At 41.3% G+C, this 25,284-nt stretch overlaps 1 protein-coding gene across 9 annotated transcripts in view; it reads right to left on the bottom strand.

The window, feature by feature from the left end:
* PAK3 (p21 (RAC1) activated kinase 3) overlaps positions 1 to 25,284 on the bottom strand; it is a 297,105-nt gene that overhangs the window by 75,837 nt on the left and 195,984 nt on the right. For all 9 annotated transcript variants that reach the window (XM_055081646.1, XM_055081644.1, XM_024128082.3 and 6 more), the window contains 2 exons: positions 21,138 to 21,339; positions 1,778 to 1,878 (listed from right to left, as the gene is read on the bottom strand). In XM_055081646.1, coding sequence (XP_054937621.1) covers positions 1,778 to 1,878; positions 21,138 to 21,312 — 276 coding nt within the window. In that variant the 5' untranslated portion in view covers positions 21,313 to 21,339. The remainder of the gene's footprint in view (positions 1 to 1,777; positions 1,879 to 21,137; positions 21,340 to 25,284) is intronic.

Raw genomic sequence — 25,284 nt, 5'->3', positions numbered from 1 at the left:
CATCAGAAAAAATACTCATCTCTTTGTTTATGATTTTTTAAAAATCTAAACTTGTTCAGATTATAAAAATATATATACATATTTTTTGTTTTGGGTGGTGATGATGGTGGTGGTCGTGGTGACAGTGAAGCTATATTTTCTAAGTGTAGCTAACAGAATATTCTCAAATACAGCAAAGAACAGAGGCTGGGCTCAAGCTCAAGGCCATTTGAAGAATGTCTCTGACTCCAATGATGAAATTGGTTAAACCAGTATCTCAACTTTATCAATGTCAGCACTTTTCTTTCTTTTTTTTTTTTTTTTTTTTTTTTTTTTCTGCGGTACGCGGGCCTCTCACTGCTGTGGCCTCTCCCGTTGTGGAGCACAGGCTCCGGATGCGCAGGCTCAGTGGCCATCGCTCACGAGCCCAGCCGCTCCGTGGCATGTGGGATCTTCCCGGACCGGGGCACGAACCCGTGTCCCCTGCATCGGCAGGCGGACTCTCAACCACTGCGCCACCAGGGAAGCCCAGCACTTCTTAACGTTCTCTTCTGCTTGCTACTGAGAACATACAACCAGCTCACATCACTTTACAAGGCTAAGATGTTTAGTCAGTTTCCATTTCATTCTCACACTGCTTACTTCCGGAATTGAAAAAAGAAGGTAATTTGTCAGTTCAGAAACATGGTTTGATTCTCCAAATCAAACTAATTTGTTCCTTCTTTTTTAAAATTTAATCTTATGACACAGTCTACTCACTAACCATCATGTTATGAAATAGGAAATTTAATTATTTAATACCTAAATTTCTCTCTGGTTTAAGAATCCAAGAATTAATGGTGATGGTTCTATCAAAGATTTTTTTTCCAGAATGCATTAAAAATTACTCATTATCTCAGAATGCACATTTTGATTGAGGTCCTTACTAGTACGAAAAAGTAGTTAATCTTCCTGAGGACATGTTTCTGGCCACATCTTTTCCTTCATCCATCTAAAAGAAAGATGCCAGATCTTTAAAAAAAAAAAAAAAGGTCTAAAATATCATAGATCTGAGATTGTGTGCTATTTGAGCACTAAAAATATCCAAAGAAAGACTGGATCTATAGCTATAGTCTTTCTGGAGAATTCTTACTGGTATTTATTGTACATTATGTATATATATAATATTTGTATATATATATATATATATATATATATACACAAATATAAAATAAGCATATAACCACTAAAGCATACGATACAGCCATCAATATTTCTTCCTGAAACATGGGGTCTGTTGTTTTGAATGTCTACAAAACATACCTGTAAATAAGCCTAAAAATAAGCTATGTTCTTGAAATCAAAGGGAAGAAAAGGTCAATTTTACAGAGATTTTTGGTTAGTGTGGTTAACTTATCTGGGTAATCCAGGTTCCACTGTAAAGCCTGAATTATTCAGATAGACTGTCTTCACTGGCCAAGTTGAGTCAATGGTTCTCTGATTCACTTCAAGTGATAAAGAACAGGCTCAAGCTGAGTCTATCTGGACTACATCTCCTGTGCCATGGTAAATTAGCATTTTCAATCAAGTTGAAGGCTAACCGAGATCAGACGTTTTTGTTAAGATGGACAAAATAATTTTGCCAATACTCTTGCCACTCTCTAGTTCCATCTGTGATTGTCTAGGCAAAGTCCATCTTCCTTGAAATCACCAAAGACATCAAGTCTGACATTTTGGGACGTGGCAATTCTTCCTTCAAACCTATTTTCACAAAGGAATCTTTTCATGCCTTACAAAACAAAATAAGGAGCTTACTTACAGTGAATTCCCCGGTGACTGCATCAAACCCCACATGAATCGTATGTTCAAAGTCTGAAGGAAGAGAGATCTCTGGGCGTTCTTTCTCTTTCTTCTTATTGGCTAAAGGCAAAATGTTAACATGTATTTATTTGGGATACAGTTTTGGCATCCATAAGTTGTACAATTAGGTTCATCAAAATAATTACAAAGTTGAAAGACAATTTAGTCCAACACAATTGTAACACTATTTAACTCCAGAATTTATAATTTTATTTAAATAAATGGCTGAGAGTTTGACAAAATGCTATGTCCAAATAATTTACAAATTTCCAAATCCAATTCAAACAAAACTTGCAGTCAAACTGATTTATGTCCTTTACCAGGTCTAATGATGTAATCAGCAGGTATCTAGGTATGTTGTGTTTAACTGGTCTTGTTGGATCAAATACCACATACTATAGAAGAAATTCATTAGACTCAAGTCAAGCTAAGCCTTACTATTAGAAAGAAAGAATAGAAAAGTGCTTAAGCTATCTATAAAAGTGTTATGAATTGTTTCTATTTTAAACCATAGCTAAATATCAAGTAACTAGAACTTTAACTTTACACGTTTACATTATGAAGAGTAGCTTAATAGGCTCTTGGTCTTCTTTCAATGAGAATACTATTGCAAAGCAATCACTTTGCTAGTAAAAAACGAAACACAAATTGTTGCTTTTTACTGAATTAATTTTATTGAGTTCTTAGAAACCTCAAACCAATTCCTTGGTTTAGTCATTTTAGTTTGTAGTTATTTTTCCATGTCCCTATAAATTTTGTCAGAGTAGCCATTCAAAATCATTGTCCTCAAGTAACAGATTATTCACAGTGACACAATTGTGAAGAAACACATCAATAGTTAATAAATCAAAAGCCTTTAAAGGTATAATCACTGAAGAAATTAAGTTGGGAACTGTAATGAAATTAGTCTATCTCAAAAGAGATCCCAGGAGAAAGTTATTACGGAAGCATTGTAAAATGGCATTTACTAGCTTCCATAATAGGCAGGGCAGCAAATTTGAGCATGTATCTCTGATATGGCTGCATTTCACAGTCAAAAAAATAATACTCACCCTAATACTGGGTAAGTCAGCATGAACCAGTTTTGCCCAATTGAAACCAATCAACTTTAGAGTTGCCAGGGTGGCAAATTTAGAACATTCTGGTTCAAATAGATGTTTCCTTGGCCTCAATTTCAGACAACATTTAATTAACCATAATGGATTACTGGTTTTGTGGGTTACCCAGGACAAATTTTAAATTCAAAACATTTCATGTTCAAATGTCATTCGTATGGCTTCTTTTCACTTTCCACTCTCCTTCACTGTTCCATATCGCCAGCCAGAGGACAGAGATATGGAAATTCAAGTAGTAAGAGGATTAAGATACAGGATTAAGAAAGAAAGGTTGGGGTTGCGGAGGGGGGACAAGGGTCACTCAAAGTCTTTGCATGGCCACGGAACACGTTTAGGACTCATTTTGAAAAGTATATATGTGCCATCTAACTTCAATTCAGCATGGATTCCACATTTACAGTGAGCCTACTTTATTGACTATCATTTTAACTGAACATTAGAGTTTTGGGTAGGTACTTCTACTTCCCCTGCATGTTTATGGACTGTAGCTACCATTTATACTTGTTCACCTACCATTTTTACTTGTCCAGAAAGGCAAACAGAACAATCAGCTTTCTGTTCTTGCCACTCCACTGAAGATGTCCCAGCTACTCCTGTAATCGTTTGCTTATTTTCCTCTTCCCTGATCTCCCATCCATGTTGGACATGGCTAACCGCCTCTCGTTATACTTCCTTGACAATGTGGTCTGATTCTCCTCCTCCCTCAGTGACCATTCTTCATTTGATGGCCATCTTTTCTTCTGCCTTTCCTGGTGCAGTCTTTGGCATTCATTTCTATTGGATGGCATTCACTCCCAGATACTAAGTCATGTTGGGTAATTCTCTAATCTGCGGTTGGCAGGGGTAGATACAGATTTTGTGGGACCAAAGCAGCGGTAGATACAGATTTTGTGGGACCAAAGACTTTATGTAATTTGAGAGGAAAGCTCCCTTTAGGTAAAAACAATACAAAATTGCGAGGGCTTCTTCTAGAGCCTTGGAAGAGTCTCAGGCAAGTGAGAAACTCTGAATAAGCAGCTTTATTCACTTCATAGTAAATGTACTCTGGTGGGTGGTGGCCTTTTTGGTGTCAAAGATCACTCTGAAAAATCTGAAGAAAGCTGTGGTACTTCTGTCTATAAAATTGCACTATACGCACATATACACAATTTTGCATATAACTTCAGAGGTTCAAAATTCCCCTGGGCTCTAGGTTAAGAACCCCTAGCTTAGTCTCCATCTCTAATCATTCTATCAACTTGCATCCATGACCTCTCTTGCCAGCAAACAGGCTCTCCCTACTGCTCCATTAGCAAGGGCTGCACAATTGAAGCCTGTTGACTTAGACGTAAACACTCCACTTCAGCTGAGCTATGTGAATCAGCCTAATGGGGTCTCCCTAAGGCCAGCTGGTTGCCAGTCCCTTACCAGCCTAATTATGCCATTTTCTTCACACAGAACAAAGCGTAACAGAGGCGGAAAGCCCAAACTCGCTCCTCCTTCAGTGTCCATGTTCTTGGTGAAATGATAAGCACTCACCACCCAGATCAGAGAAGGAGTAAGGCCTTGGACTCCTCCTCTTTGGGAGGCTCTAAGCAATGAAAAGATTACGACTTTCTCTCTCAAATAAAAGCAATACTAAAGCATAAAAAGGGAAGGAAGCCCCCAAAGTTCTGATGTTCCTATGATGATTAATTTAAGTCTTTTAAAAAACTACTCTATATCCCAAATCACAATGTTTTCACATTTTGGGTGCCCCGACGTGCTGGGCCTTAGGCACATGCTTACTCTGGCTTTTGGTTATTTCAGCTCTGGCCCAACTGCCCAAATCATAAATTTGGGAGCTTGTTTGACTCCTACTTTAATTCTACCTTAATCAGTCATCAACGTTCTATTTCCCAAACTCATTTTGGATGCATCTTCTTCCTTTCATCTCCACAAACCATCATCTTAGTCCAAGGCACCGGCATTTTTCACCTGGTCTTACTACCTCCAATTTTGCCCCCTGCAATTCATTACTCTGTGGCCGGAGTAATCTCTTGAAATATATATATATATATATATATATATATATATATATATATATATATGCCCGCATTCCTGCCTGTAAGATTCTTCAATGGCTCCCCATTATCCAGAAGTTCAGAGTTCATGCTCCTTAGCATGCTAGCCAAGGGCCTGCTTAATCTGTCCCCAGCGTACCTCTCGACTGTCTATTCTTGCTATGGCCCCCGCTGTTCCATACCCATTTCATGCTCCCCCAACTGCCAAGCTTTTCTCTTATTGCCAAGCTTTTCCACATGCTACACGGAGGCCTGGGAAGTCTTACATCTTAACGCCCCACATCTGCGCCCATTAGTCCTTTTTCTCGAAGACTCACTCTTGTGTTTCCTCTCCTTTGGCAAGTCTTTTCCTGTCTTCCCTCTGCAGACAAAGTTGAATGCCCTTCTCTTCATGTTCCCAGAGAGCTACCCAGTGTGTACTCTGAGTTTGGCCCTTATTAACGCTGAATTGTCATTTCTTCTTTACATACCTATCTCTCTAGCTAAAATCTGTGATATCTGACAGCAGAGACTGTATCTTATTCATTCTCACATTTCCTAGCACCCGGCTTCTGTCTGCACACGTAATCACTGTCATCTATGGAATATTCACCATGTGCAAAGTGCTTCCAGGGTTATCTCATTTAATCTCCACCACAATCTTATAAGGCAGGCATTATTATTGTATTATTATTGTTTTATAGATGAGGAAAGTAAGACTCAGTGAAGTTAAACCACATAGCCAAGATTACACAGCTGGCAGGTGTCAGAGCCAGGATTTGAACCTAGGTCTCAACTGTGTCTACAGGACCTAAGCTCTGAATAGCTACACTATTTATTACTCAGTAGCATTAAAAAAAAGCAAACCTCAATAGGTTTGAGCCGTTAGTCTTCAGTCAATGGTTAGTGACGGAATGGAGACTAGCTGAGAACTTTTTTTTTTTTCTTTTAAGGAATACTAAAATGTCTGTTATCTCCCCCAGAAAATTCTGTGAGCAGTGGTTGTTTATATTAAGACGCATCCTAACCTGAATCTTGGGCTCATAAGACGTGGCCTGATCACCTCTGGGTTGATATTTGCAGAGAGCAGAAGTGTATCAACCATACTCTATTGGAACCTAGAACGAAGGCCACAAATTGCTGACTAGACCACAGATTACAAATGGTCTTTGGCACTGGGACCCTCTGCCTGCTCACGGTTCTGGCTGTAACTCCAGGGGCCAGCTAATCTCTCCAGAATCTCTCATCCTGACATCTTTCCCCATCCCACTAAATTTTAAAGAAAGAGAAGTCATCTGTCACCGCCTATACACCCCGACCCCAATGTTCTGCATTTCTCTAGTGACGAGGACTTACTCCATTAAAATCCCCCTACACCTTTACTTCAACCTCTTCATTAAATGCACTGTTGACTTCTTGCCTCAGGTTCTCAAACTTCACTGTGCATCACTCTCATGTGGGAAACTTCAAAAAGGCAAGAGAGAGAGAGAGAGAGACTTCAGAGCCCTGCCCCCAGAGATTCAGATTTAGTCCGGGGTAGACCTCAGCACCTTTAATTTTTAAACGCCCTCCGGTATTTCCATTAAGCAGCTGGGGCTGAGAAAAATAATTTTAAACCCTACTATCCAACGAAGGAGGTATCACTTCCTCAGATAATCCTGATGGACGCTGATGGTTCTTCCCCGTTCCAAGTCTTTAGGTCCAGGGGAATGGAGAAGGGCAGAGTTTCCTCATTTGTATTCCATATTGTTTATTTGAGAGCAGCACTTCTGCACTTTCCTACAAAGCCCCCTCCTTTGAGGTTACTGCCATTTAGTTCTCCTGGCCAAGTCCTCTTATCCACTGAGGACTTTGGCTCCCAGTATTCCTTCCAACACTCAGTGCTGCCATCTCTCTGTGAAACATAATATACAAATGGACACCTCTTTCATACACACCCTCTCCTTTTAACTCCTTGACCTCCCTCAGCTCTAATGAACCTCATCTCCTTTCCACTTCTTCAATCCACTCCCATGGCCACCATTAAACCAGTGGTTCTCAACCAGGGCTGCTCATCAGAATAACCCGTAGAGTTTCATAAAAATCCCAACACCTTGGGCCCACTCAGAACCTACCCTATCAGGATTTCTAAGGATGAGGCCTGGGCAAATGACGTTTTTAAGCACCATAGATGATGTGCAGACGGAGTGGAGAACCACAGCTACCCCAGGCCTCTTCATTATCCAGAACGACCCTCTCTCTGAAATATTCTCTGAAATAACCCTGTTATCTCATTCTCTGGGCCCAGCCTCCCATCACGCTAGCCTTCTCACTCTTTCATGACCTTATTCCTATTTTACTTGTTCTTTGACGTCAACAAAACCTCCAATCCCTGGATCCTGCCATTTTTAGCGAATTTTTCAGCTTCCTCCTCGCCTAGACTCTATGGTCCATCATTTAAACTGCTCGTAAGCCAGTGCCCTGGAAACCATGCTCCTGTGACCCCCTCTTGCAAGTCTCCCACAAAACCTTACCCTGACAGAATCCAACTGTGAAATCTCCATTTCCATACGGAGGCTGGTAAAAGTTGTTGGGGGGAAAAAGAATCACACAGCCATGCAGATTGGTGCTTACTATAAAGGTCACGGACAGAACTGGGTCATCAGTGGCACTGAGCAGTATCCTTCTTGACCCTGGCCAACTTCCTTTCCCACTGCTCCTAGCGAATATTCTAGAATTTCACAACTTCGCTCAAACTTCTGCTTCATCCTCTCCTCCCTTACTTTCAGCGTAAGGAATTCCTTCTACTTCACTGAGAAAAACGGAGGCCATCAGTTTGGAACTCCTTTGACTTCACTTCCTGTCCCGCTCCTATGAATTCATCTCCATCAGTAACATCTCCCTTCACATCTTACCAGAAACAGTGTCCTCTCCTTCTCCCTGAGGTTTATGCCCTCACTGGTGCTCTAGATTCCCATCCCTCTCACTTCTCCAGGGGTCTCACGCCATCAGTCACCTCCTATTTCTTCTTATATCTTCAATCTCTCCCTCTCTACTAACACTTTCTGTTTGGCTTTAAAAGAAACATGCTGAGATTTCTTTAGTCCTTAAAAATTAAAACCTCCTGCCACCACACAGCCTTCTTTGGTTGCTATAGTCTCTCGACCTTTCCTTCTCTAGCTTGAACTTCTTGAAAAGGCAATCTAGACTTCCTTAACCCTCACTCTTCAAACCACGGCAATGAGTCTCTGAGGTGCCAAATTGATCTCCTCCCTGAAGGTGGCCATTTTCCAGTCCTTACAACCATTGACCTCTCAGTCAAAACTGACATTGCTGACCATGAACTTCATGAAACTAACTTCTCCCCACCATCTTTCACACAATTCTTTCCTGGAGTCTATTCCTACATTTCTGGGTCTTCTGTAGACAATTTAAATAGCATTCCTCAGGAGCTGTCCTAGGTCCTCATCTCTTCTCATCGACACACCTCTCCCTTTGGTCACCTCATCTACTTGTACGGTTTCAATCATTATCTACTGCCGTGACTCCCCAGATGGATCCCCAGCCCTGACCTCTCTGCTGTCCCCTGACTGAACACCTCTACTTGGATGCCTCACAGGCCCCTCGCTCGAAATATTTTCAAAAGAAAGTGCATTCTCTACTGCCTTTTCCCATGTAAAATAACAAACTACAATTCCTCTTGTGCTCCCTACCTCACCCTCCTCTAGTTTCTCTTGTCACCATCTGATCAGTTGTCTAGTTCTATTAATTCTTCCTCGTAAATGTTCCCTCTGCATTGCCCTCTTTTATTCTTACAACACTGGCCCTTAGGCCAGGCCACTGTCATTTCTCACCTACCTGACACCCACAGCCTGACTTGTCTTCTTTCATCGCCCACCCCGCCACCCACATTCATTCTTCTCCTGTGGCTAGAGTGATACTGTGAAACACAAATCTGATATTATTCCCCTGCTTCAATGTTTCCGCATCACCTTCAGAATCATATTCAAGGCGCTTAGCATGGCACATATAAGCCCTCCAGAACCCGATCCCCAATTACTTCCACAGCTCTGTCTTCCATGCCTCTCCCACCAGCACTCTATGCGCTAGCTATGCCGAACTACCTGTAGTTACAGTCATAGAACTTCAACTAACAGTGTGTCATGCCTACTGCCTTCATAATGCTGCTCCTTGTTTCTGGGATGCCACCCAACTCTTATTAGCTGGCTCTATTCCTTCTTTAAGACTCACCTCAGTTGAGTGGTCACCTCCTCCAGGAAGCCTTCCCTAACTGCTCCCTTCCCTCAGTCTTCAATAGATGCCCCTCCTCAGTGCTCACTTCTCTACTGCACTTATCACGCTAATCTCTACTCATTGACTGACTTGTCTGCATCCCTCACTAGGCCATCAGTTCCGTAAAGGCAGGCACTGGGACTTATTCACCTCTGTACCCCAACATCTATCTATCTAGCATAGTACTTGATTCAAGAGATATTTAATGAATAAGCAAATAAGCAAATGAATGGATGAATGAATGACCTTCATTATATGAAATGAGACCCAATATATGGAAACAGGGCATGCCTATTTGCCATTATGTGTTCGTGGATGAGGAGACATTGATCCAGGTTCCCCAAGAAGGCTGGTGGGTGGGAGGGTATGTTTTAGAGTAGTTGTTATAGTTGCAGTTGGTGGTGATGGCATTGTTGCTGTTTTCCCCGCACTAGGGATGCCTCTGTACTCATTCAGGTACACCTCTTGCCTGGTGCCACTTTGGGGCCAAAAGCATATATTGGCAACACAGTTGTGCAGGGTTCGAGGTACAGCAAAGCAGCCAATTCTCCCCTGGATGAAATCCCAGGATGGTGCTATGCTTGCCTTCTGAAAGCATTTTAGAAATCTGTCACCTGAGTCTTCCTTGTTGTAGGAGTTCCACTTGTCATCTTCCCCTAAAATTCCTGGAAGTTTTGTTGGGCCTTCTCATTGGATGTCACGTCCAGAATTATTTTTTAGAACACTTTCTAGCTCCTTCAAAACAGAGCATGCAGGAAAAGAAAAAGAATAACAGGGGACAGACATAGAGAAATGCTTTCCTACATAAATTTAGCCTAAAAGAATAGAACAATAATTATTTTTTAAAAAGCAATGGAAAGCACGCAAAGCTACGGTGTATGGCATAATAAAAAAAGTGACCTTGAAAGCCATATAAATACAGAAAGAGAAAAACAAAATATTATATAAAACATATTTTTTAAATGCAGAAACAATTTTTCCAAAGGAAAAAGCACCTAGGCTGGATAGTTCTAAACAGCAAGCATTTCACAGCCCTGGCTCTGAGGAACAACTCTCTCTTGCTACTGCCCCAGCTTCCTTTTCCTTTGAACCAGTTAGTAGGTCCGTTACCCAGTATACATGGAACTGTGGATCAGTGTAATGACAGATTGTGCTGCGTGACTCATTAGGAACTAAAGTAATATTCTAAATGTGTGATCTCATTGGGGAAATAAGCTTCGCAAACAAGAAGCAACAACTGATACTACCAGACCAACGAAAATTCGGTGCTAAGTTGGGAAAAATAGAGTATAAATGCTGTAGCATGTCCAAATAAAAGAAGATCAGAAAACTCTGGCGGAGAGTGAGGGCTTCCTGGAGAGGAGGTAGGATTTGGGAGATGGGTCTTAAAGAATGGGTAGGCAGAAAAGGTAAGGCATCGCAAGCAGGAAAATCGGGTGAGGCAAAGCTTGGACGTTGAAATGTATACAGCACATTGACGAGGAAGCGAGAAGACAGAAGGGTAAATGGGTAGGGTGCAGTCTTGGAAATCAGGAAGAAAGATGAAATTGGAGATAGTGATAACGAATATGCTGGGAAAGGCTTTGGGCAGGTGGATGATATGATAGAAAAGGCGTCTTCTGGAAGACAAGCCAGACAGCTTTGCGCTGCTAGGGACGCGTGGGATGGTAGGGGCAGGCTTCAAAATGGTCGCTGTTCCACACAGACTGAGGAAGAAAATGAATGGTGGGGATGGAATGGGAGGACCTATCTGCCACTGCATCTGTTGCCTCGTAGATCACCTACTGGTCATTTCCTGCATAAACTGTGTGTCTGATTTCTGCACCTAGACTGAAAATTACCTGAGGACAGGGAATCTTGTCTTATATGTAGTATTCCCCGTCCCACGACACACAGTGCAGAGCTAGGCACATAAAAAGTAGGCACAAATCTTTTCTTAGTAAAGCATATAAGTGAACTACAAAAGATGCTCCAGGTAAGCCGACATTAACATCCAATTCTGTTCTATCTCATTTTTAAACTGAGATAGCTAATAAACTAGATCTGGGCTCAAAGTCCGCATGCAACTCAGATTTAGGCATTGGCTGGTTGCACATGTCTCTATCCTGTGATCTTCCAGAAAGTTCCTTTGAGACAAAGGAGGTCTAAAAAAACATTTTGCTAGGAGGCTCGTACTGGAGTTGCTGGAGTTGGAGCTCTCCTAGGAGGGTCGCTTGTCCTACAACCCCTAGCTTGACACTAGAAGCCTTCCATCCACTCCCCACTTCGTGCCGCTCCCCCTACCCAGGTGCAATCTGTACTCAGTGTTATGTGTTCCTGAGGCCAAACAACTTGAGCCGACACGGGGTCATTTCTGGCAGGGGCAGTGAGGGTGTCAGGGTTAGAGATCCATCATAGTAAAATACTTGTTTTTCACCTCAGTATTCCTGGGCTTTGCTCTGGGAATGCCATGTTGGAAGGATACAGAAGTATTTTTAAAGGGCCATTCATCTCCTATGGGTGACAACCTTTACTTTTCCCAATAGACGATCCTTAGTGACTTGGTCACCCTTTAGCTGGGTGAGAGGCGCATTCAGTGGTTCGATAATTTCTCCAATTCACTGAGAGGCAATGCCTCACAAAGATCGTTTACAAAATGTTACCCTTGTGGTCTTTCAAGAATTAAAATGCCTTAGTGTCTACTTAACTACCAGGAAAGTAAATTAAGTACTGGAGTTGGTGTTTTTTGAGTTAAAAAATGCCATGTTGCTTCATCCTCTGCTTTGTGGGTCACGGAGCACACCGTTCCATAACTGCCCGCCTACCCAGCCCCCAGCCGGGAAAATGTCTGAGGTCTTATAATTCGGGTAAGAATAAGTATCCCAAAACAGTTCTTTCTATGGCAACAGCAGCCCTGCAGGTGGTGTCAAAAAGGCGAGTGCTCACTGTGAGGGCAACAGTTCCAGCGGGACTGACTCCTGCAAAGACAGTTCTAGTTTCTGGCACTTCTGCTCTATAAACAAATATCCTGTTTGAGGACATATTATGAGAGGGGACCCACAGGAGTTCCTCACCTCCTGAATTCAGGAAGTGCATATTTTCCCTTACAGAGGGGAGAGATTATCTAGTTTTCCTCTATTTTTTTTTTTTTTTTTTTTTTGGTAGAAAGAATGACATTTTGTGGGCCTTTAAAATTTATTTTTCCCATTGGAATACTTGAAAGTACTATGTGGTAACTACAATGGAAAGTTAGGCATAAAAATAGATTTTATTCTTGGCTCTAAGAATTTAAAGAAATTGATAGTGCAAGGTTGGTAAAAGATTTAAAAGAGGTTCTACATAACAGATATACTTCTGCTTAAACCTAGCATCTTGGGCAAAATACATACCGATTCTGAGCAGAAAAGGAAACCAATGTTGAGTAAATGAGGAAAAGGGCCCAAATCCTTAAATACTGGATTATGAATGAATCTAAAGGGAGGGATGAGAGGTGACTCTTGTGTTCTACTTTAATAGAGTTCTTTATTTAAATTATAACAATATCAGATGTTACTTTTGTAATAGAAAAAGATTTTAAAGGCAAATAATAATATAACACAGGAATCAGGGAAAAATATCTAACAATTTTCTTTTTTTACAAAGGCTGTTGTTACTTTCTGCTAGCAAGTTAGGCCCTCAGGAGGAGTAACTTATAAAAAGGCATGACTACTGTTGTTAACTGCTGATTGAGAAAATGGGTTAGATTCACCTAAGTTTCACCTGCTTCCATAAATATTCCATTTCTGCATATTCCATTGGCCAAAACCTATTTTCAAAACAAATTAGGTGACTCTGATTTTATGGCAAGCGGTATAACAGTCAACCGCCACTGGACCAGGAGTCGGGGATCTAAATTCTAGGCCAGCCTTGCTTTGTGATTCGTAGTGGGGCAAGTTTGTGGAGGTCAGTTAACCTCTCCAAACTTCTGCCTTCCTCTGCAAAATGGATAAACCTTGCCCCCATCACAGGAGGTTTGAAGAAGGTGATTGATATGAAAGTACATTGAATGCTGTAACATCCCTACAAGTACCATCCAAACCACATCATCTCACTAGGAATATATGTATTAGCAGGTGACTGTATTTGCTGGAGAATTAAGTAATCTGTCACTTCTTAAACCATCGATTCCATGCTATGAATGATGTCCTTGCAAATATAACTACCAAGAAAGGAGATTAAACTGGGCTATCTTAAACATTCACTGCTCTTACGTCTTTCATTATATTAGCAAACGCCAGAAGTATATAGTTGGGAAGGCCCATGGTGGAAGGTTCCTTCACCTGCCTTCAGGTAGAACCTGCTAAAGTCATGAGACAGCCCCCCCCCCGTCCCATAAAGAACCTAGAAAATTTCACCCTTGGTAATTCATAATATTTAATCGGCATATCTGGAATTTCTTTATGGCTAGTTGCATTCCCTCTGGTGGAACAGTAAGCCCATTTCCTCCTGTCAGGTCTTCAGTGGCTATGAAAAACAATATATGCTCTCCATAAACCAGCAGCCTTTAATGTACAGGTAAAAACTCAAAGTGGTACCCAATTCTGCAAGAGTAGCTACAAGCCCAATTCAGAGGTTGGGTGTTCCATGAGGATGATAGGGAAAAGGAAATGATGGTCCCATGTGAGCCTTTTTAGTGACTCCCACTCACATACAAGCAGACAGCCATCACCTCCAGTGGCATCATCTTCAAAAACTTTCAGCAAAAGTGATCATTCTGGCAAATCATTATGAACTTGACTCTTACCTATCTTCTTCCAGGCAACACACACCGGTTCCAACTCTCATTTACACCCAATTCACACATGCAACAACTTCAATGGAAAATGTTGGAAAACAAAAGGCAAATATGAGGCCATGTCCTCAACTGGACACTTCTGATCATGTGGATAATGACATAGGGCAAAAATAAGTTTGAAAGGGGTGGAGGAAGGCCTCATTTGTTTCGAGGAAAGCAACTTCATATCCCTTAGCTGGTGTCAAATTCACTCTCTTTGCAACCCTTCATCTCAATGTTCGATACATCTCTCTTCTGTCTTCCTCTCTTCTCATCCATTTCCTGTACCTTCTCCATCTCCTAATCTCCCTCTCATACACTACTTCCTCTCTCAATTTCTTTCTCCCCGTTGCTTCTCTCCTTTCATCTATTTATCTCCCAATCCCACATTCCGTACTCTTCTTGAATTTGTCTGCTGGTTCTACTGGGCCACCATATTTGTGCCCAGTTTCCCTGTTTACGGGCCTTGAAGTAGAAGCACAGGTCCTAGTAGACAGAGTGCATCCTTACCCCACCTTCTTCCCACTTCAAACACAGAGGACTTCTAGGAGTAAAGGAGTAGTACAGGAGGCTCTTCTCCGGGGCACAGCACTGACCATGGAGGGCAAGCAAGATGCCGTGCCCTTTCGCTCCCCAAAGGGCGGGGCAGTGACCTCCAAAGAGCACCCTTTGCTGAGCTGTATGGTCTACATTTGAAGAACCAAGAGGAATGTAAACACCATTCAGGATGGAGTGGTCTCTGACACCTGACTTTCTGCTAACAGAACCCTCAATTAATTGAGACTCCCACTCAGAGTTAGTTAGTGCAATGAAAATAACCTTGAGCTACTGCAAGATCCCAAAGGGTCTTCAGCATCACCGAAGAAAGACTGCATACTGTTCAGTCTAGTTATCACACTAAGCATTTTTATTGTGCATTAATTAGATGAAAGTTAATAACGTGTATTGACCAAAACATTTGAGTAACAAGACCATAAAGGATAACTGAGTCTTCTTTAATATAATTGTTGCACAGTAATGCTTCCTGCTGTGTAGTGTATATAGAAGATAACATACTCTAGGAATTATCACAGTAATGTGTATGCAGTACAATAACAAAACTATACGGCACTTTAAGAACTTTTTCTTCAGTAAAATTTAAAAAAAAAGAACTTTTTCGCATATATGAACACACTCAATTTAGAACCTCAACCTTCTAAAGTAAGCAATATGTAAGCCAATAAAGTACACATACCAAATGAGAATCTAACCCATCAAACACCCAAGTCAAATGTTAGCACATCTCTCTCGTCAAGAATATTTTCTTGCCATCATTTCTTTCCAAAAAGACATGAAAAAAGTTTTCTTTCTTTCTGAGTGGCAATAAAAAGTGCCCTCTTCTGAAATTCAGATATGTTTCAAAGTGCACTGCCATCTTCTTAAGGAAAAATGAAAGCCACTGCTGGCTTTTGGATGCTAGGAACATAGTTTACCACCTATCCCTTTGTCTTGTTGCAAGGCAGTGTGATAGAGTAGCACAAGCATAGGGTTTGGAGTCAGAGACACCTGGGAGGTTTCTGGCGTCTATCATTTGCTATGTGACCCTACAGGCTGTCTACTTAAATGCTTTGAGCTTAAATGGCCTCATCTGTAAAAAGGGGTTAATACAGAGTAGTTGTAAGGATGGAAAGACTCAATACACATAAAGTGCCCGTCACACAGCTTGGCACGCAGGAACTAATCGGTAAATGACAGATCACTTCCTGTTCGTCTTGATTTGATTTATCCAACTATCCCCTCGTAAGCCTCCAGGAAGGGGGGCCTTCACTTCCATTTGCAGGCTCACCAGCTCCCAAATCTCTCGATTTCCCACAAACAAAATGCACATGAACTGTGCTCACTAAAGACACAGCCCTTCATACAGCATTGCATGCCCCCTGAAGCACACCTAATGCTCTAGTACAGCACAAGACACAAGATGCATGAGCACGCTTCAGAAGACACAGACGTCACATAGGACATGTCACCTCCAAAGGCAGCCTCACCTGCTTCTTTCCCACATGTTCTTCCAAGCTTCCAGTCCTTAACATTGATTATTTTTAGAGGAACTAGGCCATTTTCAGAGTCCTGGCTGATTCATTTGCCTCCTTGCCTTTGCCTTGTTGTTTTATTTATTCATGTATTTTTTAATGTATTTATTTACCCATCCATGTATTTATTCCCCACCTTGTTCCAAAATAGATATAAGACGGCTTACAAGAATACACAAAATACAGTAAGATAGCAGCAGAAATTCAAAGTCCATATAGTGAAAGGAAAAAAAATAGAACAAAGATAGGCACATAAAACGGAGCCTGGAAGAGAGCTATACAAAGTGCATACATACCATAGAGGCCCATTACAAGTGCTAGGCAGGGGCCATACATCTGGCTCCATGCTTTCTAGTAGCCAACAAAAGAGAAACCTGATCAATCTCACACTTCACACGGTCCATAAAGGAACATCAAACCACTTGTTCAGGATGTCCTTTTCCTGGTCTAAATTCTGAAAACGTTTGTAAGGTGAAGCATCATAATTTCGTGGCAAACTGTCCCTCTTACTTTGCTCTAACACCAAGATTCAGCTCCTGGAAAGGCCTCCAACAAAGACAGGTCCTCAATCTGGAAATTACTTTTACTACTTGTTTTTCTTCTACCTGTCTCTTGAAGTTCCATTTGGTCAATGAAATGTAGCTATTAAAGAGACCCCTTAAAACAAACAAAAACCTCTGCTGTCACCAAAGCAAGTATTTTCATTTAACTAAGGAAACAGACAATGTGACATTATTTATGACAAAAATTTGGATAGGATCCCAAACAATGAACAAAATAAATGGTTAAGTAAATAAACCATGATGCTACTATATGATGAAATGTTATACACCATCAAAAATTATATTTATGAAAGCTTTTTTAAAATATAGGGAAGTGTTCATGATAAAATGTTGGGTGAAAAAGCAGGACATAAAACTGTATACGTGATGCTTTTAACTATATAAAAAAGTATATGTATATATAGCCATTAAAAAAAGTCTGGAAATAAAGCCACTAAAATATTAACATTGTTTCTGAGATTTGTGAATATGGGTGATTTTTACTGTTTCTGTATTCTTGTCTTTATTTTCCAAGTTTTTATCATCGATGAACAATTTTTCTATGATGAGAATAAGAACTGGGTGGAAAAACACCAACCCAGTTAGTTATCTTTGGCTTGTGAAACTATGGGTAATTTTAACTTTCTTTTTAAAATTTCCTATAACTGACGTATAAATTCTAGTTAGGGACAAAGTTACTTAAAAAAAAAAAAAAAGAAAAAAAAAAAGGGGCTTCCCTGGTGGCGCAGTGGTTGGGAGTCCGCCTGCCGATGCAGGGGACACGGGTTCGTGCCCCGGTCCGGGAAGATCCCACGTGCCGCGGAGCGGCTGGGCCCGTGAGCCACGGCCGCTGAGCCTGCGCGTCCGGAGCCTGTGCTCCGCAGCGGGAGAGGCCACAACGGTGAGAGGCCCGCGTACCGCAAAAAAAAAAAGAAAAAAAAAAAAAAAAAAAAAAGAATTCTAAAACCTAGTTTTTTAGTTGTTTGTTTGTAAGTTCCAGAATGATACAGATGTAATAACACCTCACAATTACTTAGAACTTTTAAATTTCACTTTTAATAGCACTCTGACATTTAGAATTACATTTGATTATCAAAAATATTTTGCTAGGGAGGCCAGGTCTTATTATTTTCATTTCACAGGTGATGAAACTGAGGATCAAAAAAACTGATTAGCACAAAGTCACAATAATCAGTGGCAGAGCTGGACTTGAAACCAGGTCTCCAGAACCCAAGTCCAGTGCTCTTTCCATTCATTCAAGACCGACTGTGGTATAATCCAAGTAATCACCGAGAGGTAGAAACACAGAAAGACTAACCCCTCCTTACCTATGAAGATCAAGTTCCTGAATGACCCCCCCCCACCTAGGTAGGAGAGTTCAGCTGAGGAAATTATAATTTGAGGAGGTGAAATAAAGGGCAGGGGAACTGAGGTCACGTCAACTTTTGAACGCCCTCATAAATATTTTTTTGCACAGTAAAACAATAACAGTACATTACATAAACAGAATAACGAGAGTTTACATAGCTTAAATTAGTAAAAGTGATAGGCTCTGTATAGTTTCCATTTAGATCTTGAGATGGTTTCCAGAGGTGATGAGGATGTACCACTCATTATGGCAGTGGAAAATGGGCTGACAGTGAAGCAGTGAACAGAGGTGGACTGTCAGTCCAAATCATGGATCTTCGTGCTCTCAGAGTCTTCATCAAAGTCCAGTCCTGAGATTATAACAACTTGCTTGGGGCTTTAGCCCTACCAAGCAGGTGAAGTTAAGTGGCATGACTTAATGACTTTGGCTCTTCTGAAGATGCTTTCTGTCTTCTCAAGTCTTTTCTGAAGGCAGCTTAGCACTTCTGTATAGAGCTCAAATTAAACCATTTAAGTTTGTCTGAAGGCAGCTTATCTGCTGTCTGACACAGATATTTAAATGGCCTGACTCAATGACTTAGGCTCCTCCGAGATTGCTTTCTTCCGAACATAGTGTTGTAAAAAGACTCCACCTCTGTATGGAGTTCAGTTAAATCATTCAAGCTTTGTACGAAGGCAGTTTATCAGCTGTCCAGCAATGGTATTAAATGGCACCATCTGATGATTTAAGTTCTGCCGAAGATGGTTTCTGTCCACTGTGATTTCTTTTGGAAGGCGTAATAGCACCTCTTTACTGAATTCTGCCAAATCACTCAAGCTTTGAGCACGTAAGATTTGACATGTAAAGGTACCCATTTTTTCATTACTTTCTTGGGGAGGATTTAATCTTGTTCTTAAAATTCGTCTCCTGTTGCTTACAATTGTATTTGTCTGCAGTGCCATAGCTTCCTAATTATCTTTATCATCACTTATGATAATCACCTCTGCGGTCCCAGGAGCTTCCTGAGAGTCATCCTCCAGCCCAGCACATCGCTTGAGCCAGCATCAACCAGTTCAGATTCAACTTCAGCCAATGACTGCTCCTGTGCCAAATGTTCACCCTCACCTACAGGTTCTGTTTCATCCAAAGACTTTTTGTCTTCAGGAGAAATCTCTGAAAGATATTTCACCATCTCTAGCCAAATCTTCTCCCAGATCACATTAATGACAGGCTCTGTTAAACTATCTAATGCCTATTTTATGAAGAATACAGCATTGGTGAGGGTGTAGGAATCCCATGCACTAGGATCTTCGGACAGAGGAACCTTTGTGAGATTCTGAACAGCAAAGTTATACATTAGTTTGGCCGAAGTCTTCCTGAATGGCTGGATCAAACACCGATCTAAGGGCTCCAGGACCTGAAACAAGCAACTGGTTCTAAAGACACCCTTAACATCAGGATGCACATTGGCAAATGCGTCTGAGGCACCAAAAGGACAGTGAAGAATCAGTAGGGCTTTGAATTCAAGACTTGTTTTTCTGGTAAGTAGTCTTGAGCTTCCGCAAGAAAGCACTGTTCAAACAATTCCTAAGGAGAGAGGGAGTCATCCAGGCTTTTCTCTTTGCACGCCAGTATACTGGCAACTTAGCTCGGATTTTCCTCTGAGAAGACATGGGCCTAGTTTTCTGTAGAGTGGTAATGGTTTCACTATGAGGTCACCTGAGGTATTAGCACAAAACAGAAACATCAGCCTCTCTGTTTTGGCTGACCTCATGTCAGCATCAGTTGGCTCATATTCTTCAAAAGGGCAAATGGGATTGTTCAAGGGCTTCCAAAGCATGGCAATCTCGACAGCACCCAAGACTCATGCAGGCACATAATCCCCCTCTTCAGTCGCTTTCTACAGTTGTGGCAGATACAACACAGGAGCTGCAGGATCAGGTGGCTTGGTCTCCGGGTCATGGTGCACCATACATTTCTCAAACCATCCCTTGCTCCTGGCAATACTTTTTCTCGGGACCCACTTCGGTGTCTGAAAACATGTCTTCGAAAATTCTTCTTGCATGACGGCAGGTCCCTTGCATGGAAAGTGCTTTCTTATTCCTTTGCTTGTCTTCAATCCAGAGGTTTAACATCATTTCCACCTTTTCCATCCTTGGGTCACGAGGGATAAAGCATCTCTTAAGGGACACAGGTCTACAAGAGGTGATACTGGCCCTAATAAGAGTTTCAGCTTTCCTTACGGTACGCATTCTTTAACACCATATAAACGACCTACAAAGCTATCTGTTTTACCTTTGAGAAGATCAAGAGTGTCCCTTTTCTCTTCAAGAGACATCACCCCTCTTACCCTTTAGCAACTTTCTCTGGTGCCGGAGTCCTTGTACTTGGCTTTACTCTCTTCCGCCGCAATAGTCACGTTTATAGAAGCCATGTTTAAGCTTTATGCTAATTAATGCAACCTGACAATTACTTACTAGAGATTTTATATCTCCCAATGCTACAAAGTGTCAGTGTATGACATTTAAGGACCAAATGGTTATTATGAACAACACAAGGATAAATGATAGTATATTGTTGGGATACTCGGTGCAAAAAGGGCTGATTGTGTAGGGGATGACTGGCAGAAGAATGGGAGAGGACACAAATAGCTCAGAAGTTTCTTCCCACCTTGTGGGAAGTCAGAGAGACAATAGTCAGAGAGACAACAATGGGGCGCTGGGACTGACTTCCGTATACTCAATTCAAAATTTTCATGGTTGTCCAAAAGGTATACAGAAGTAAATCCACCTACACTCAAATTCCCAATAAAGGCAACTTGCAGTTAGGAAGGGATTACTATAAATTCTCCTTTAAGTTATCAGAAAGAAAGTCACTATTCATATATTTAAGACAGTACTGTTGCTATGAGTTCCCTTGGCTTACCACTATGAATTCAAGGCTATGTGAAAGGCAAACACAGCAGAAGTGTATTTTTCTGTAAACCCACAGTAAGTCAATCAAACATTATCCTCTGACAAAATGCAACCTCTGAAGGTGTAGATGTAAAGGTCAGGCAGGCCCTGAACGGCCCACGCTCAAGAAATGACTACTCGAGAAAGAAAGTGACAATGAAAGAATAAACTAGCCCCTTTTCAATGCCCGGTCACTGATACTTTACTTTTATCCCCTCCTCCTGGGAAGATAGAGCGAAGCCTGGCTTTCTTATTCTTCTCTTCAGGGGCCATGGGAAGTGGTTTGGAGCTGTGGTTGAGTGCCGAGGAATCCCGGTTGTTACTATTCATCCTCAGTGGGGGAGCTGGGGGCTTCTCTTCATTATCCAGACCGTCAGACATTTTCAGTTACAACTGATTGCACAGCTCCTAAAGAAGAGGAGGAGAAAACAGGAGTTAAGGGAGGTGTAAAAGACAACCTGGTAAATACGGGGAGTCTAACATCTTAGAAACAAAAGCATTCATCTCATGTCATCTCAGGTTTGGCACTGACCATTTTGAGGGGTTTCTTTTCTAGAGGAAGGGAGCTGCCTGCCTAAAGCCCAACGATGCGATTTCCCAAAGAGGAAAGCGAAGGCAATAATGAATGGCTTTTCAATATGTGGACACCAACACCTAAGGTCCCTTCGTTTTCCCCCAGTGACACTCTATCTTCTGCTGTCCACTCAGTCTTTTAATGAACAATTTCCAATCTTTCTATCCTCATGATCATCGTGGTCAGGTAGCACAACCTCCTTGGAGTCTGGCATTGACACAGGTCTGGCTGTTGATACTTAATGGCCTACAACAATCATCTGTTAGTTGCTTTGACATTGGGATGCCTTTGGCGTCTGATTCTTACCTGTGTGCACCTGATTAACAAAACACACCCCCCCCTACTGTTTTATGAGAAAGAACTGAGAAACAATCTAGTAAACCTGGTAGTTTCAGCAGAGTTGGGGTGGACTGCTAGGGGAAGAAATGCCCCATCTTCAAGGAGCAGGTAGAAGATAAAGCAGAGCCAAATGCCACCATGAGCAAAGAGGAGTTCCAAGGAGAGGACTGCTTCGTGAGGAGACACCATAACCTTCCTCCTTGTCATATTTTATGTCCTGGAACAGGGAACAAGGGAGTTGACAGGGGTAACAGGGTGGTAAGAACCAGTCTCGTTTCAACAACTTATCTGCTCTTAATTTCATTCTTCTTTAGTATCTTGTGCTGAGGGTTCAATACATTCAGGTTTCATCCCACTGGAGGGTAAAGTGAACTAGAAAGGCACAAACTCCACAGGGAAATGTTTCTGCTTCCAGCTGTCTTCCCATTCTCATTCAAGTCCTTCCATTAGAGCCCTGACACTTGCCATGCAAGTCGGGTATGAAGAGTACCTTCCAGGGGAGACAGGGCAGGGGAAGGATGGAGTGGAAGGTTGGGGTTAGCAGATGTAAGCTTTTATATATAGAATGGATAAACAAGAAGGTCCTACTGTATAGCACAGGGAACTATATTCAATATCCTGTGATAACCCATAATGGAAAAGAGTATGAAAGAGAATGTATATATATGTATCACTGAATCACTCTGCTGTACAGCAGAGATTAACACATTGTGTAAATCAACTGTACTTCAATAAAAAAAAAAAAAAAAAAAAGAGTACCTTCCAAGTGAATCTCCAGTTCGAATACAAGGAAAATCAAATCCCACTGCAACAAAATCTCTGTAATTTCATCAAGTATTAACCGGCACTAATTTAGGAGTGTATGAGCTCTCCATACACAACTTGGCATATCACTTTATTCCAATAACATTTACTATTAACCAACCTAAGTACAACAACAACAAAAATAGGGGTCTCCTCATTACCTGCTATAATGAGAAATAATCTACCGTAACTCTTTTCAGCCCTTCAGTGGTTACAATGTGTTTATTACTTTCAGTAATGAATTCTAAGTTACATTATGTTATGTGGAAATTTTTACTGTTTTAAATTTTCTCAAATATATAGAGCCTGTACGTATTCAAAAATAGCTGAGTATCAATTAATAGTTTCTCCATCTGCACAGGTGACTGCCAACTAACAATGATTGGTTTGACCTTGGTTTGGACAAGAGATCTCTTTTCTTTTCCTTTGCCTAAGTGTCATGCCTTGCATTATCTTAATGAATTAAGACCAAATCTGTATTTTTTTTCAGGAATCATGACAGTGAAAATATCAGTAGTAAATGTTTTGTCACCACCAGCTTGATTCTCATATTTTCCTATATGGGTGAAACTATAGCACAAGGTAAAATGAAAAACTAACTGTGATGTCAAGGATCAATTATATTCATAGATACTGCTGGTAAATATATGAAATCAGTGCTAATGGGTCTACATTCCCTTTTACATTTTGATTTTGGTCCTTCTAAATTCATTCTTTCTCCAGAAGAAAAGTGAGTTTAAGACTGACTTCACCAGTGGTATTCTGTGTCAGACGGGTTCATGGTTTTACTTTAGTCACTGAAAAGAATTTGCCACCAGAATAAAAGCACTAATTTTCTTCTCTGTGTGTGCTTTGTCTGTTTTACTTTTCCGGGTTCAAAAATAATGCCTGAATATGTGGTGATCATTAACTAAAGCTCAATATACAGAATCCAGGTTGGTAAAAATAATGAAGTTTGAAGGTTATTGCAAAAGAACTGAGGAGTCTAGGTAATACCTAGAAAATAGTGAAAAATGTGTCTCACAGGGAGAGAAAGCCACTGCATTCTGGATGATACCTATTTTCTGAGGACATGTTAGTTAACTTGAGATGACAGAAGTCAGAGAAACATACATACCCTCTTTAACATGATATACAAAGTTGATCTTACACAGTAAGGCAAGTAGGAGTCTGGGCCAGTCAGGGTTCTAGTGCACCTACGTAATCCAAAATACTAGGCTCCTTTGTTCTGGACAATTCGGTGTGGGTAACAGTGGCCTTTTTTGTTCCTAAATATTCTCTCTGGGTAGAGACTCAAAAGGTAGATGCCCTGTTTCTTTTCAGGTCGGGAAAAAAGGGCTACTTGGGATATAAAATTCACACTATACTCTCCTATAGTAGACTAGAAATCCCTGCCCAAAATTTGAATACCACACACTTGCTGTGGTCCATATCACAGGCATTCTGCAAGGGACCCAGCTTAGATGGCACACCTTTCTACTGCCCAGCAAACTGGAATTGGTTTAATTCCATTCAACTTATCAGGGGATTATACGAGGGGCTGGAATAAACCTCTTTCACAGAGATGGAAATGAAATTGAAGAATCTTTATCTACTTCCACAATAGGAACATGAAGCAAATAATCACTCCGTCTACCTAGACATTTCAGATTTGGTTTTGCTCAAATTATCCTGATATTACGCCAGTGCTTCATGACTCTTTACAAGGCACAACCAATCTTCATTTTCTTCTCACGATTCCAGATAATTCTGAGCTGGTGACAAAGGAATAGGGCTGGAGACTCTTGTTATCTCTAACTCACCTTCAAAGCACACTTTTAGGTGACCGATGGAGAAAGGGTAGGGCCCTGCAAGGAAGCCTTGCTGTTAATGTGTTTGCTTCCCAAGTGGGAGGTGTCTCCGACTATCCCACAAACGTAGGGGAAAAAAAGGGGGATTCTATTCTGTTATGTTTGTAAACAATGCCGATTTACTAAGCCACGTCCCTCCCCTGAGACAGCTTTCTACAAAGGATACTATTAATGGACTGCCGGTTCAATCTGCCTATGAGGTCATTATTTCCAAGATCTTGAAAGACTATTTTGTTTGGGGCGGCTGTAGGCTCTATTTCAAGAATTGTACAAAAGTGCCATTATTCTCCAGGAACCCAATCGAAAAACTGTTGATCTTTAAAGTTTAACTGTTGTCGTTCGCTTCTGCAACACAGCAGAAACTTGCAAGTGCAGGTCACGCTGGATCCAGCCACAGGCCATTTCATTTCACTTTTAGACCGTGGCTCTTAGCATTGTGGAGGAATCTGAATGGACAACCAGCAACAGTTTGTATCTGTTCACAAATTGCTTTCAGACTTGGCTACTAGGTTCTTCAGAGAGAATTAAAGCGGCTTTTGCGGACGGTGTATTTTTCGTCCAGCCCTTGGGACTGAATGTGGCTTACCGATGCTCTGTGATTACAATTTAAATTCATCAGCAGTAAGAAATGAGCCTCTTGTCTCATGATAACCAAGAAGCCAGAACAGCCCTCTTTCAGAGTACTAAGAAAGAGTAATTCTCTATTTCCTTCCCTCCTTATCTCCCTTTTCTCTCACTCTCTTCTCTACACCCCACTCCCCCCCCCCCCCCCCCCCCCAGGGCGGG

Source organism: Physeter macrocephalus, chromosome 21 (genome assembly GCF_002837175.3).
Source record: "Physeter macrocephalus isolate SW-GA chromosome 21, ASM283717v5, whole genome shotgun sequence".
NCBI classification, from domain to species: domain Eukaryota; kingdom Metazoa; phylum Chordata; class Mammalia; order Artiodactyla; family Physeteridae; genus Physeter; species Physeter macrocephalus.
Note: the sequence above shows the minus strand (reverse complement) of the source record. Positions and strands in the feature narration are given on the sequence as shown.